This window comes from Pezoporus wallicus, unplaced genomic scaffold, assembly GCF_028554395.1.
Source record: "Pezoporus wallicus isolate ANWC-B61680 ecotype Strahan unplaced genomic scaffold, APGP_CSIRO_Pwel_v1 contig_8042, whole genome shotgun sequence".
Classification (NCBI taxonomy): domain Eukaryota; kingdom Metazoa; phylum Chordata; class Aves; order Psittaciformes; family Psittacidae; genus Pezoporus; species Pezoporus wallicus.
In genome coordinates, this window is record NW_026639380.1 from 3,639,944 (window position 1) to 3,652,385 (window position 12,442).

Here is a 12,442-nt window from a genome sequence, read left to right on the forward strand (position 1 = left end):
CTGCCTGCAAAGATGGTATAAGCAGTGGTAGACAGGGGCTGTTGGGAAGGACTGAGAGCTGTTTCAAATCCATCAGAGCTGTAAATTAGCTCGTGCAAATGTACAGTAGCACTTTTCAACTAGTGATACATTAAAATTGAACGTGTATATTGCTTCCAAAGCAAGTAATAAAACTCGAATCAGTTTAAATTTCAGTGTGAAAAGGACCATTTTATTTAGCATAGGATTAAAAACAAAACACATGAAAGAACCAACTTTAACAAGGTCTGAAGATATCTCAGTTATGTAATTTTTAAATCAAACTGTGATTATCTCTTACCTTTGTTATACTTTATTGCCAAGACACAAAGGTCCTGAACTGAGTCTGCCCAATTAATTTACTTAGCACGTAGGGACTTGTTTTCTTGCAGCCAAATGTATTTTCACAGTATCTCGCAGAACTGTTTAAACTCTATCCTCTGTTACTCAGAGGATATTACTTCTTACTCTATTATCCACCTCTTCAGCTATTACTACAGGTACAACCAAGTGATTATCTCATATATGTGCATCTGTTCCCGCACACTCAGGCCTACTGAACCCCCGTGTATTTTGTCCGGTTTACTTGTAGACGTCCCACAGGAGACCATTATCAAGGGCATTTCTTTTGAAACAGTTCTTCCTCCCCCGCCACCAGGGTACTTTCCTCCCAGTTTCACGTTATCGTTTCCTCATCTCATTCCAGCACTCCGGGTTGCTTCCTGCAAGGGACACTGAAAACAACCCCTTCCCTCTCCTCCCTCCCCGCAGCCTGCGCCGTTCGGCTACCCACACCCAAACAATGATCCATCACCTCTTCCTCCTCCCACTAGGTGCTACCCGCTGATCGCGTTTACACCTCCCAGACCTGTTACCACCCCCTCTAACACCCGCGCTCAGTCCCGGCTATGAGGCCCCGCTCCCTGCCCCTCGCTCCTCCCCGCGCCCCTCCCCTCCCGCGCATGTGCGTGCGTGCGTGCGTGCGTGCGTGCGTGCGCGCGCGCGCCCCGCGCCGTGACCCATTTCACCGAACAAAGGATTTTGCTGGAATCTCGGCGCTGGACGTAAAATGGCGCCGGCGCTCCCGCCCGCCCCCGCCCCTCCGCGGACACCATCGAGATGGGGCGGGGCGGCGCGGCTAGAGCGGCCTCCTCCGTCTGCCTGCTCTAGACGGCCGTAGTCCGCACTCGGTGGTGCGCGGCGCGGCAGGGGGGGAGGCGCTGTCAGGTCATGGCGGGCGAGGGCGACTCTGAGCCGAGGAAGGTAATGGAGGACTGCGGGGGAGGGAGGGGGCTCTGTACGGCGCCGCAGCCCTCCCCCAGCACCGGGGCGCCCACGACACACACACGGCAGCCCCAGTGCCCCCGGCCCGGCTTCACGTGGGCGGCTGAGGGAGTCGTGCCCGTCTCGCCTCGACTGCGCGGCGGGGAAGTACCGGGGCGGCGGCCGAGAGGCGGCCCCGGTGGGGGCCGGGTCTGTGATCCGCACAGAGACGGGCGGTGCGTGGGGCCGTTCAGGAGGTTTAAGGTGTTGGCGCCCGCCCCGCGTAATGGCAGCCGGGCCCTGGGAGGAAGGTGAGGGTGAGGATGAGGGTGAGCTGTGCCGGCAGCCGAGAGGGAGCCCAACCCTGGGGACAGGGAAAGTTATCGCTGGCGAGTCATAAACCCCCGCTGATTTTGCCCCAGAGGAAATAATTAGGGAACAATTCCTGGAATGCGATGGCAGTTCTGAGGCTCCATAGGGCTACATTGGTGGAGGGATGTGTGTGTCGTGTTTATTTTTCCACGGACCCCTCTCGGGGTCCCCACTGTTTGTGAGTAAAACACTTGTCATGACAGGCTTTCATAATGCCAGTAGTTAGAAATAGTTAGAGTCATAACAAGTGATTTCAAGTGTAGCAACAGGTGAAATACTATTTTAAAAGGATGCATCATGCTGCACGGATGTAGCAGGGATACCTTCTTAGCCAACAACAGCAACGTATCGGGTGACTTCTTTCACATGGGAGTACTTGAAATTGCCCATTAGGAGATTAGACCAAATCCTTTTTGTCTCACTTGTACACGGGGATTATGTGGAAACAGCTGATGGTTGTCCATGGGGAACATGGATAAAATTATTGACGGGGATTTCCATACTTGCATACAAATCCAGCTGTTATCAGGCGCTTTACCACAGTCAGATGTGTTTCACAACGGCTTGTCTCACAGAGCTGTCAGCCCTCTACAAACAGTTGGCTGTAGTACTCCATCTTCAAAATCTACTTTGTCCAAGTATAACAGCTTTACGAAAAAAGTTAAACCATTTGAAAATAGTCTTTCAAGGTGTTAGTTTATACAGTTGCACATGTAGTATTTAATGGTCTAACAATTTAAATACACTATCCCTAGCAAGTTAGTAGCAGGCAGAGGCACAGATGTTGCTACAGTGCGGCCACCTTCGCCCTGATCCATGCCATTTTGAGGCCTTGTACGTAGTTTCTCACTCTGGCTTGTGGTACCTATGTGCATTTGCAAGGATGTCTGTCAGGTGGGAAATATGAGTTAAATTCAAGTTATATTTGAGTATCATAGAATCATAGAATAGTTAGGGCTGGAAAGGGCCTTAAGATCATCTAGTTCCAACCTCCCTGCCATGGGCAGGGACACCTCACACTAAACCATGTCACCCAAGGCTTCGTCCAACCTGGCCTTGAACACTGCCAGGGATGCAGCATTCACAACCTCCCTGGGCAACCCATTCCAGTGCCTCACCACCCTAACAGGAAAGAATTTCCTCCTTATATCCAATCTAAACTTCCCCTGGTTAAGTTTTAACCCACTACCCCTTGTCCTGTCACTACAGTCCCTAATGAAGAGTCCATCCCCAGCATCCCTATAGGCCCCCTTCAGATACTGGAAGGCTGCTATGAGGTCTCCACGCAGCCTTCTCTTCTCCAGAATGAACAGCCCCAACTTTTCTCAGCCTGTCTTCATACAGGAGGTGCTCCAGTCCCCTGATAATTGTCGTGGCCCTTGTCTGGACTTGTTCCAACAGTTCCATGTCCTTTTTATGTTGAGGACACCAGAACTGCACACAATACTCCAGGTGAGGTCTCACAAGAGCAGAGTAGAGGGGCAGGATCACCTCAAGATATATTTAAGAAGACTTGGAGTATGCAGAAGCTGGTGTAGGCATCTCTGAGGTGAAAAACGTATTTGTCAGTTCATGGCTCGGTTTGTGTAGTTACTGTTTGAGGATTAAATAGAAAGCTAATAGATACAAGCTAGGGTAGGTTATAGATGTGAGACTGAGTATGAAGTAGTTTTATTTTTACCAGTAGGTTCATTTGAATACATGTTGTATATAGACAAATTCCTGTGCACAGCTCCTGCATGTACATAGGATTAGGTTAAAATTTACTGGTTTATAATTGGTTTTATTCAGGGTTCAGTATAAGGTTCTCTACATGTGCCTTCTCCAGTAATGGCACTTTTTTTTTAAGCACACTTGCCTCTTCAGATATTAACATTATGTGGCATAACTAAACTGCATAATTAGTTGTAACCTTAATCTGTTTGTTGTGATGTGTTTTAGTTTTGAACAAAGATCCCGGATTCTTTAGAGTTTTCTCCTTTTTTGAGGGAATGTAAAGGAAGACTAAAAGAGTTCTTTCATAATATTCAATAGAAAGGATGGATCAGCAGGTTTGTACAAAGTGATGTTGTCTAAATCAATAGTTAACTCATCCCAAACCATTCCTGGTACAGCTGTGCATGTTCATTTTTGCTGAAGTAAAGCTCTGGAAATAGAAAATCCTCAAGTGGTTGTTTTTGATTGCTAAGAAAACAAGTCGATTTTACAGTGGAGTTGGTATTAGGGGCTTGCACAAAAGTCGTGTTTTAATTTATGTTTTGCTTTGTTTTCTTTCAGTCCTTTAAACTCCTGGGATTTCTTGATGTTCAGAGCGTCCCATGTGCACGAGAATCAGTGCTCTATGGCTCTGTGGGATCTTTAGTTGTGGGCCTTGGATATTTTTTAGCAACTAGTAAGTACTTATTCTTTCTGCGTTTTATATATTTATTTGCTAAGAAAAAATCATTCCTATTTGCTGTTAGGTTTTATTAATAATGGGAAGTAATCCCAGGGGTTTTCTCTAATTATTTTTGAGGATATTTGTCTTTTCTTCCAGGTAGAGTTAGAAGATCTTGTGACTTTGCAGTTGGTGGCTTTATTTGCACCACGTTAGGATACTGGTACGTAAAACAGTTCCTGAATTTTGACAGACCTATGTTGTCTGCTTTGTACAGTGTGATGATCCTTGTTTGACCTTCCACACTGTTTTTGAAACTCTAAAAAACTTGCCTAGCAAAGCATCCCCTCTTTCTCCCCAAAATGTTTCTTTTTTGTGAAGGAAGGGTTCAATGCGTTTGAATTTTTATGTTAATGTGTTTTTTAGAAAAACTTGCTATTGTTTCTTGACTGCTAAGAGATCAAACCACCCAGTTACTTCTATCTGTCTTAAGTCTTTCGGTTTTTCCTTTACCTCTGCCATCCTTCTGCCCTGATTACAAAGGTAACATACTAAATGGTAGTGAAATTAAGATCCACATTATGGAAACTAGCATTTTCCAGTGAATCTGTACATGCTGCTCCTCAGTGGCTCCATAATGCTTGCCTGAAAAAAATAGCAGTTACTCGAATATTTTCACGATGTATCATTGCACGATGAATTTTACTAGCATTATTATATGTGGTTTAAACTTTTCAGCTGGCTGAATAACTTGATACTGTCACTCATATAAAGCAGGGAATCGTGTTTTCTTTTCATCCCCTCCTCTAGGTTTTACTGCAGGTACAATCTGGCCCAGCAAAGGATCCGGCAAAGAATGCTTAAAGAAGCAGTGAGGAACAAAATCTTGTATGAAGGCAGTCATCTTGATCCAGCAAGAAAACAAACTGGCAATGAAAGAAGTGATTCATAGTCTGCTACAGAGGAACTGTGGTCTAGTAGAGCTTTGGGAGGAGGTGGTCCAAAACTGGCAGTCTTCCCTGTGAGTTTGTAGGTAAATCATGGTTGTTGTCTTAGCAAATCCAAGCAAGAAATTTATGGTGTATCTGTAAAGTCAGTGCACAAGCCTTTCTTTGTTTCGTGTGTGTGTGTGACTGTGTACGCTGTTAGGAATGACCTCCTATTAAACACTGTGGAACTGATGTGTGCTATTACAGGGTCACAGAGGATTTATGACAATGATTTGGGAGTGCTTTAACTTCCATTGTAAAGGGAATGGTTCATTTTAGCAAAGTTGTAATTACATCTCATTTAAATACAGGAAAATATTTTCATCAGCTGTTCTCTTGAGTAAATGTATCCTTCAGTGCTACTGTTAACTGTGCTGTTTGTCAAACAGGAATGCCTAAACAGTAGGTGAATGCTTCGCTTATGCAGTATGGGTGGTATCGGTAGTCTTTGTAAGATTTCAGCTGCAGAATAACCTCAGATCATTGATATATACTGTGAAGTTAAAGGATGTCCAGCTTTGTTCTGTCTGTGTGAAACTAAGCATAAAATCACACTTCAGAAGCAGTCTAAGCTATGTAAGTGATCTTTTTCCTCAGTTAAAAATCTTTCTCTTCTGTTTAAGATATTTCCTTACAAATGGTGCAGTAATAATTTACATTCTACCTAGCAGTGGTCAGCAGATTATTTTTAAAAGGCGTGTTCTTGTGTATTTCACTGTACATATTCAGCTAAAAGAAGTAGCACTGTATAATTTCAAGGAGACCATCTTATTTGGCAATACAGTGTTAAGTCTAATTGCATATTGGTAAATAAGAGTGATGGCATAATATTCCATTCCTTGCTTGTTTCTGTCTATACCACTCTCCCAATATATATATCATATGTGTATGTGTGTATTTATTTCCACAAAATTATTTATGCTATATTATGTTAAGCAATTTTGGGTGTCCAAAAGCATTCACTGAGCAAAATTAGTCCTTTCCCTCCACCTGTACTTAGTCTGAGAGAGTATGTGATCTGCTGTTAAGTCAGTGAGAGAACGTTTGGGAATCCAGGTGTAAACAGCAGCATTGCTCTACTTACTTAATTTGGAATTATACTTGACAGCCCTAAACACACATGCTATTTACACTAATATAATTAAACTTTTACCCTCTGTGGATTAGCCTCCTACAAAACAAACCTGTATACTGTATTTCCTTTTGTTCCCCTATTCCTCTTGTTTCTTTGGACAAAATATTAAAGATAACTTTTCTGGAGGACACTCTTTTGATAGTTTTATATAAAATGCCTCCGGAAGACTTGATACAGCTCAGTGAAACACTTCCTGTTCTCACTGCAAGATCTGAACTCAGAAGTTGCCTGGCAGCTAGCTCTAATTCAGAAGAGGAAAATGTTTCTCCCTGGTTCAGTGCTGGGGGTGTGGAGGGTGAGAGGGAAGGAAACTCCTTCCCCTAGGAGTGATAGGTGTTCATAAAGCTCTTGGAGCAGCAGTGGGAAACTGAGTGAGCCATGAACCAGGACTTAGCAAGCTTCTATTTTAATACATGGCCGAGTTCTTTCCTATCTGACCTAAGAAAAGGAACTGCAACCTAAGCAGGGGGTCTTTTGGCTGTGAGATCACAGTTCAGCGGGGGGTAGGTTAGGAAACAAAAGCATGCAGAAGAAAATTTGCTCTTTGGCAAAGAGCAGTTGTAGAGAAAGAAGGAAATGCTGTTCTGCAGTGATATGAAAGAAGTGAGCATGTGCATAATGGCATCTTTCAAAGTGCACAGCTACTGTGTACTGAGGAGAAAAAGGGAGAAGCATCATGGTATTATGTATATTAAAAAATCTGGGAAAACTGCAGCATTAAATCCTCTCCGGTGCTAATTGGTGTTGGTTTAAGCTACTGCATTTAAGACTATTAGCACAATAACAGCTTAACTACAGTATTAGCAATTCTGGCCAATAACTGAAATTCTAGATGTATTTGCATTGCATAGATAGTCCATCTGATACTTCTGCTTCACTGGGCAAAGTGTAAAGAGGGTATGCCAGATGTTAACAGGAAAATGTGGAAAGAGGAAGCACAGGCCCTCTGGCTGACACATCTGAACTTCATTATCTACTAAAACTTGAGGTGGAACTGAGCTAACCAAGAGTCAGCATTTGCTGAATGGGGTGGGGTGGGGATAAGACTGGGAAGCTGTGAGCAGGATTTGCTGGCCTGAAGGGCGGGGGGGGTTGCACTAGCAGAGGGAAGAATGCTCATGGATAAGCGTGCAGGGAAAAGTCTGGCACAATTCCTTATAGTGCTGGCTCCAGCTGCTGCTGTGCTGGCTATGGAAAGTGGATTGAAAGTGACTGATGGGTTACCAGCCCCCACTGGAAGGGGGAGAGAGGGGCAGAACTAAACCCCCACTCCCAAAGCTGTGAGTTGTCATAAATTAGAATGCATTCATAAGAAAATAAAAGTTAGAGTAACCTAATAGAAGTAATTTTAACATTTGAAAGCAATTCCCTGTTTTTTTAATTAGTGAGCCATGAGTCATTGATAGAAACACATAACGTACATCCCTGTTTTATTGTCAGATTTGGTATTGTTACCTTAAGTATTGCTGCTAATGACAGATGTGATAGTTCTTGCTTTATCAAGGTTCAAATTAAAACCTACTAAACAGTTACTAGAAAGATACGTAGTGATTTTGAAGATGTTTGGTTTTCAGCCCTCTGAGCCTGAAGGAGAGAATGAAGTGTGGCACTTTTAAGCTACTGTAAAGTTGTTAAAATCCTGTTTGTTTTACTGGCAGTTGCATTACTTGGTCACTGAGCGGTGACTGACAAGCAGACTTAGTTTTAATCCCTGAAGTTAGTCAAATCCTCCCTTAAAGCAACCTAAAACACCACCAAAACAAACAGATGGTTTTATGACCCCATTTGCTCCTCCACACCTCACTCTCCCTGCAGGAACTACACTCTTGTGAGAAGGTGCTTGCTAGTCCCCTGTAGCAGGCTCACACAGCTCCCTGCAGTGAGCAGAGCGACTCCCCAAGCCCTTCAGGAAGGAAAGTCGCTGTCAAAGCAAGAGGCTGCCAACTCCATCAGTAGAGGCATGTCATCGGCTGGCCTCTGCTCTTCACTGCCTTGCGCTGCAGCAGTGTCATGCTTCAGCCATCAACAAGTGTGACTGACTCAAACCCCAGGAGCCTTTGAAGTTGACAGTAGAGGTAACTACAGCTGCCACCCCAAACTGGTCATTTGTATCCTTCCCCAGGCAGAGATTCTGGGGAGATGTTGGTGCTCGCTGCGGTTTGCATGCTCCCTGGCTGTTCTCTGTGTGTCACCACACACCCCAGGTCCTCCAGTGCTGCAAGGGAAAGGTCACCTCCTGTCACTGCATCTGCTTTGGGTTTTGGGGGTATACGTTTGTTATATCTGGGGTAAGCAGCCCCACAACAACGAAGCACTGTGTGAATTTGGTTGTAATGAGCTCCCAAGTGAAAGATTTTCTCCAGCTTAGGAGACTAATTCCTGTACTTCCTTCATTCCTATGCAGGCATTCCAGCTTGAGCTCAGTGGTTACTGATTGTTTGGTTTGCTCCATTTAAAGTTTGAGATAACTACATTGTTACTGCCTTAGAAAACTGATCAGAAGAATACCTAACCAGTTTTATGGTGTGTTCAGGTGATCCTTTGATGATTTTTTGTCTTGTTTTTAATTGAAGAACCAAGAATTAATCATACGTCAGAAGCGGAGCTGAGTTCTTGTTAATGTGACGCAAGGCCTTGGAACACAAAATACTACACTAAGCAAATATGTGTGCTAAACCTTCAGCTGGGGGCAGGGGAACAGGCTGGTGAAGAAAAGGTAGAGCCTTGGATGAGATAATTTGAGGAAAACGCAGGCTTTTACCTGTGTCTGGCAGCACCCTGAGACATTTTCATGCACTTCCCTTGAGTGTGTGCGGGCTCACAGTTTGCCTGAGAGCTGCCCAGCAACAGGTCTGCCTGTTCCGCAGGAATAGGTCACGGTGCTCCTCAGTGTGCTTGTTTTAAAGATGGAGAGCAGTTCATTCTGAGAACAACATTTTAATCTTCCCTGCTTCTGCCATCTGTCATGAGCACGGCTGTGTCAGAGCCCTCCAGTGAACACGCCGGGAGCCCACTGGCAGCAGTACCTACCATGTACGATGGGAGTGGGCAGTTACCACTGCAGGGCTGCTCTAGACTCACCACAGCCCAGTGATCTATTTCATAGAGGTAAAGCTGCTCCTCTCTGTCTTCATGCTCTGAAGAGGACACGCATGCTTTGCTTACTTTCTTAAACTCCTTGTTTATTTTGCCGAATGCTGTTATGAGCAGCAGCGGATCTGCTCTCAGCCAGTTTCTCTCCCCACACTGCAGCTCCTCGCCTCTCCTGTTGTTGGCAAACAGCTTGTGATCGGCTCCGGTGATCACGGTGTGCATTTACACATGCGACGTCTTTGCCTGCAAACCACCCAGCCCAAATTTGCCCATGGCTCCTTCTTCTGAGCAAGTTCGCAGTCAGGGTGCCCACAGCCACCACCAGCAGAACATTTAGGATATGTTACTGAAGCGATTACAGGGCAGCTAACATCCCCTTCCCTGTGAGGAAACATTCAGGCTCTGGATGAGGTAGTAGCACCACTGCTGAGGATGAGGAGCCAATAGGTGATTTATTACTGGGCAGATACATTAACACAAATGGCTGTTGCAGGAGTCCTTCATAGAGCAAATACAGAACAAAAAAAAAATCCCAGCAGCCTGTTTCTCGAAATAGAGGGGATGATGTTCTGTTTGGGCTCCCCCAAGAAATCCGGCATTACCAGTGATTATCACATGCTGTGCTTACAGTGCTTTCATGCAACACTTAAAGCCCTTGACGGTTGAGCAGCCCTTTCTTCCTAAAGCTCACAAAGTCGTGTCGTCCCGTCCCCCCCAATAACTACTGCAGAGGGCTTAGTTCACCTGCTAACAGGCACAATGCTCATTCACATCCTAAAAGGCAGTCAGTGCTCACTTCTACTTACCATTTTATGTATCCCTATCCTCATACTGGGGATGCCACACCTCAGTCCATGTGTCTCTGGTACCCGTATGGACACTCTCAAGGTCATCCAATGTACTTGCATCCCAGAAAGCCAAATGTGTCCTGGGCTGCATGAAAAGCAGCGTGGCCAGCAGGTGGAAGGAGGTGATAACCGCCCCTCTGCTCTGCTCTGATGTGACCCCACCTGCAGTACTTGTGTTCAGCTCTCGTGCCCTCAACACAAGAGGGATGTGGACCTGTTGGAGTGAGTGCAGAGGAGGGTCATGAAGATGCTCCGAGGGCTGGACCACCCCTCCTATGAAAACAGGCTGAGAGCTGGGCTTGTTCAGCCTGGAGAAGAGAAGGCTCTGGGGAGACCTTAGAGCAGCTTCCAGTGCCTAAAGTGGCTACAAGAAATCTGGAGAGGGACTTTTGACAGTGGCAGGTAAGGACACAGAAAGGGGGAATTGCTTTGAGATGAAAGAGGGTAAAGTTACATTAGACATTAGGATGGTGAGACACTGGCACAGGTTGCCCTGAGAATCTGTGGCTGCCCCATCCCTGCAATGTTCAAGGCCAGGTTGGACGCAGCTTGGAGCACAGTGGTCTGGTGGAAGGTGTCCCTGCCTGAGGGGGGACAAATGTTAACCCTAACCACATTTAGTTCAAGCAGAGCAAAGGATGCCCCCGTGCACACACACATTACATGGACACGTGTGCAGCCACCCTCCCCACACTTGAATTCCCAGAGGACCACCAGATTATGAGATCCCCCAAACCACAGCCCTGCATCAAACCACGTCCTCCCATGGTGGCAGGTGGCAAACCTGACAGTGCTCAGAGTTCAGTTACAGGTACCATCAGCAGCCCTGTCCAACTATTGGTGACCTCCAGTGGGATCCACGCTGAGTGGAATGCCTCAGATACAGCCACCCTTCAAGGAGGAGCCCAAGCACTCCCTCCCTTCCCCCAGCAGCCTTTGCTTCCAGCAGTGTAATTGTCACTGGGTTGTTCTGGAGCTAGAGGATGCTCGTACTTGGCGCTTGCTGGATAATACACCTTTCAGGGCAGCATCTGTAAAGCAAGATCATTCCTGAAAACTCTTTGTTCTCTGTGCTCGGACCTGCTGAAAGAAGCTGCTGGAGTCTCTCATGTGCCTTGCACGGGTGTTTCCTTGAAGGAAGAAACAAGAAAGGCCTGGCCGGCTGCCAAGCACCAGAGGCACACGGGTATCCCAGGGCTGTGCCAGCGCTGCTGCGGGAGCAGCAACCCCCTCCCGAGAACCTCCAGGGAGATGTTGGGTTTTTGGAAGCATCTCCTGGCCTCCGCCATCCCCTCCACCTCTGAGCAGACCATGGCATCTCCTCAGCACCGTGCTGGGCTGGGTGCAGCGTGCTGCCCTGCAGACCGCAGCACTGCGGCTCCTTACACAGCCTCCTCTCTCAGAGCAGCAGCTCCTACCACAGCCAGAACGGGAGCCCACCAGTGCGCTTGAGCACTGGCAGGCACTATGGTGCTTGGTGGCCCCAGCTCCATGCAGGAGATAAGATAGATAGATGATAGAGAGATAGTTCTCTTTGTAAAGAAGGGGCAAGCAATGAAGGTGAGACTGAAGGAATGTCCTAGGTCTGGAAACCAAACATGCTGTGAGATTTAATTGCTACGTTCTCTGCTGTGTAAGTGCTGAAAGAGTTCTTACTGTGCTATCACAGTGCTTTCTCCGAGGTCTCTCAAAGCAAACAGGGAGAATACACAAGATACTTAGTTTGCACAAGTAATTTACAACTCATGTTTCTTTTTGAGATGCTATTTAACAAGTTAATTGCTTATCAGTTATTATTACTACAGCATAGCTGCTTCATCCGAGTGTCCACTAGAGGCTGGGAAGCAGCTAGCTGAATAGTCACCCTGCTCTGAAGGATGGGATGTACAGTGGACGCCAAGTTGAACATGGGGCAGGGGACGTTCTTGCTGCAAACAAGGCAAACCACAGCCTGGGCTCCATCAGGAAGTACAGGTGCAACAAATCAAGGGATGCACTTATCCCTGGTATGTGGCACGGCTGAGGGAGCGTGTCCAACGTTGTGGTCCTGATTTGGGCCTCTCGGTCAACAGGGATGTTGAAAAACCATAGAGGCTCCAGTGGAGGGCTCCTGAGGTGTTCAGGGAGCTCAAGCACACGACCCACTGGAAAACAGCTGGAAGGACTGGACTGGATCTGAGGAGAGCAGGCTGCGGGGTCACCTAATAATGGCCTAATGTTACCTCAGGACAGTTATGAAGGTGGAGCAAACACATCTCGATAGCTCCAGCTGATGCAGCAGGGGCAACGGCCACAAACTATCTTGGGAGCTTGGGGCCAGAGAGCAGGACACACTGTGTTACAGCGA

General features: G+C 46.4%; 1 protein-coding gene across 1 annotated transcript; it reads left to right on the forward strand.

Annotated features, from left to right (window-relative positions):
- Positions 1-1,142: 1,142 nt before the first annotated feature.
- LOC130601992 (cytochrome c oxidase assembly protein COX20, mitochondrial) lies at positions 1,143-5,911 on the forward strand. Its single transcript, XM_057414461.1, has 4 exons — positions 1,143-1,281; positions 3,931-4,045; positions 4,190-4,253; positions 4,841-5,911. The coding sequence occupies exons 1-4, from the start codon at positions 1,249-1,251 to the stop codon at positions 4,980-4,982; spliced, it is 354 nt and encodes a 117-aa protein (XP_057270444.1). The 5' UTR covers positions 1,143-1,248; the 3' UTR covers positions 4,983-5,911.
- Positions 5,912-12,442: the final 6,531 nt, after the last annotated feature.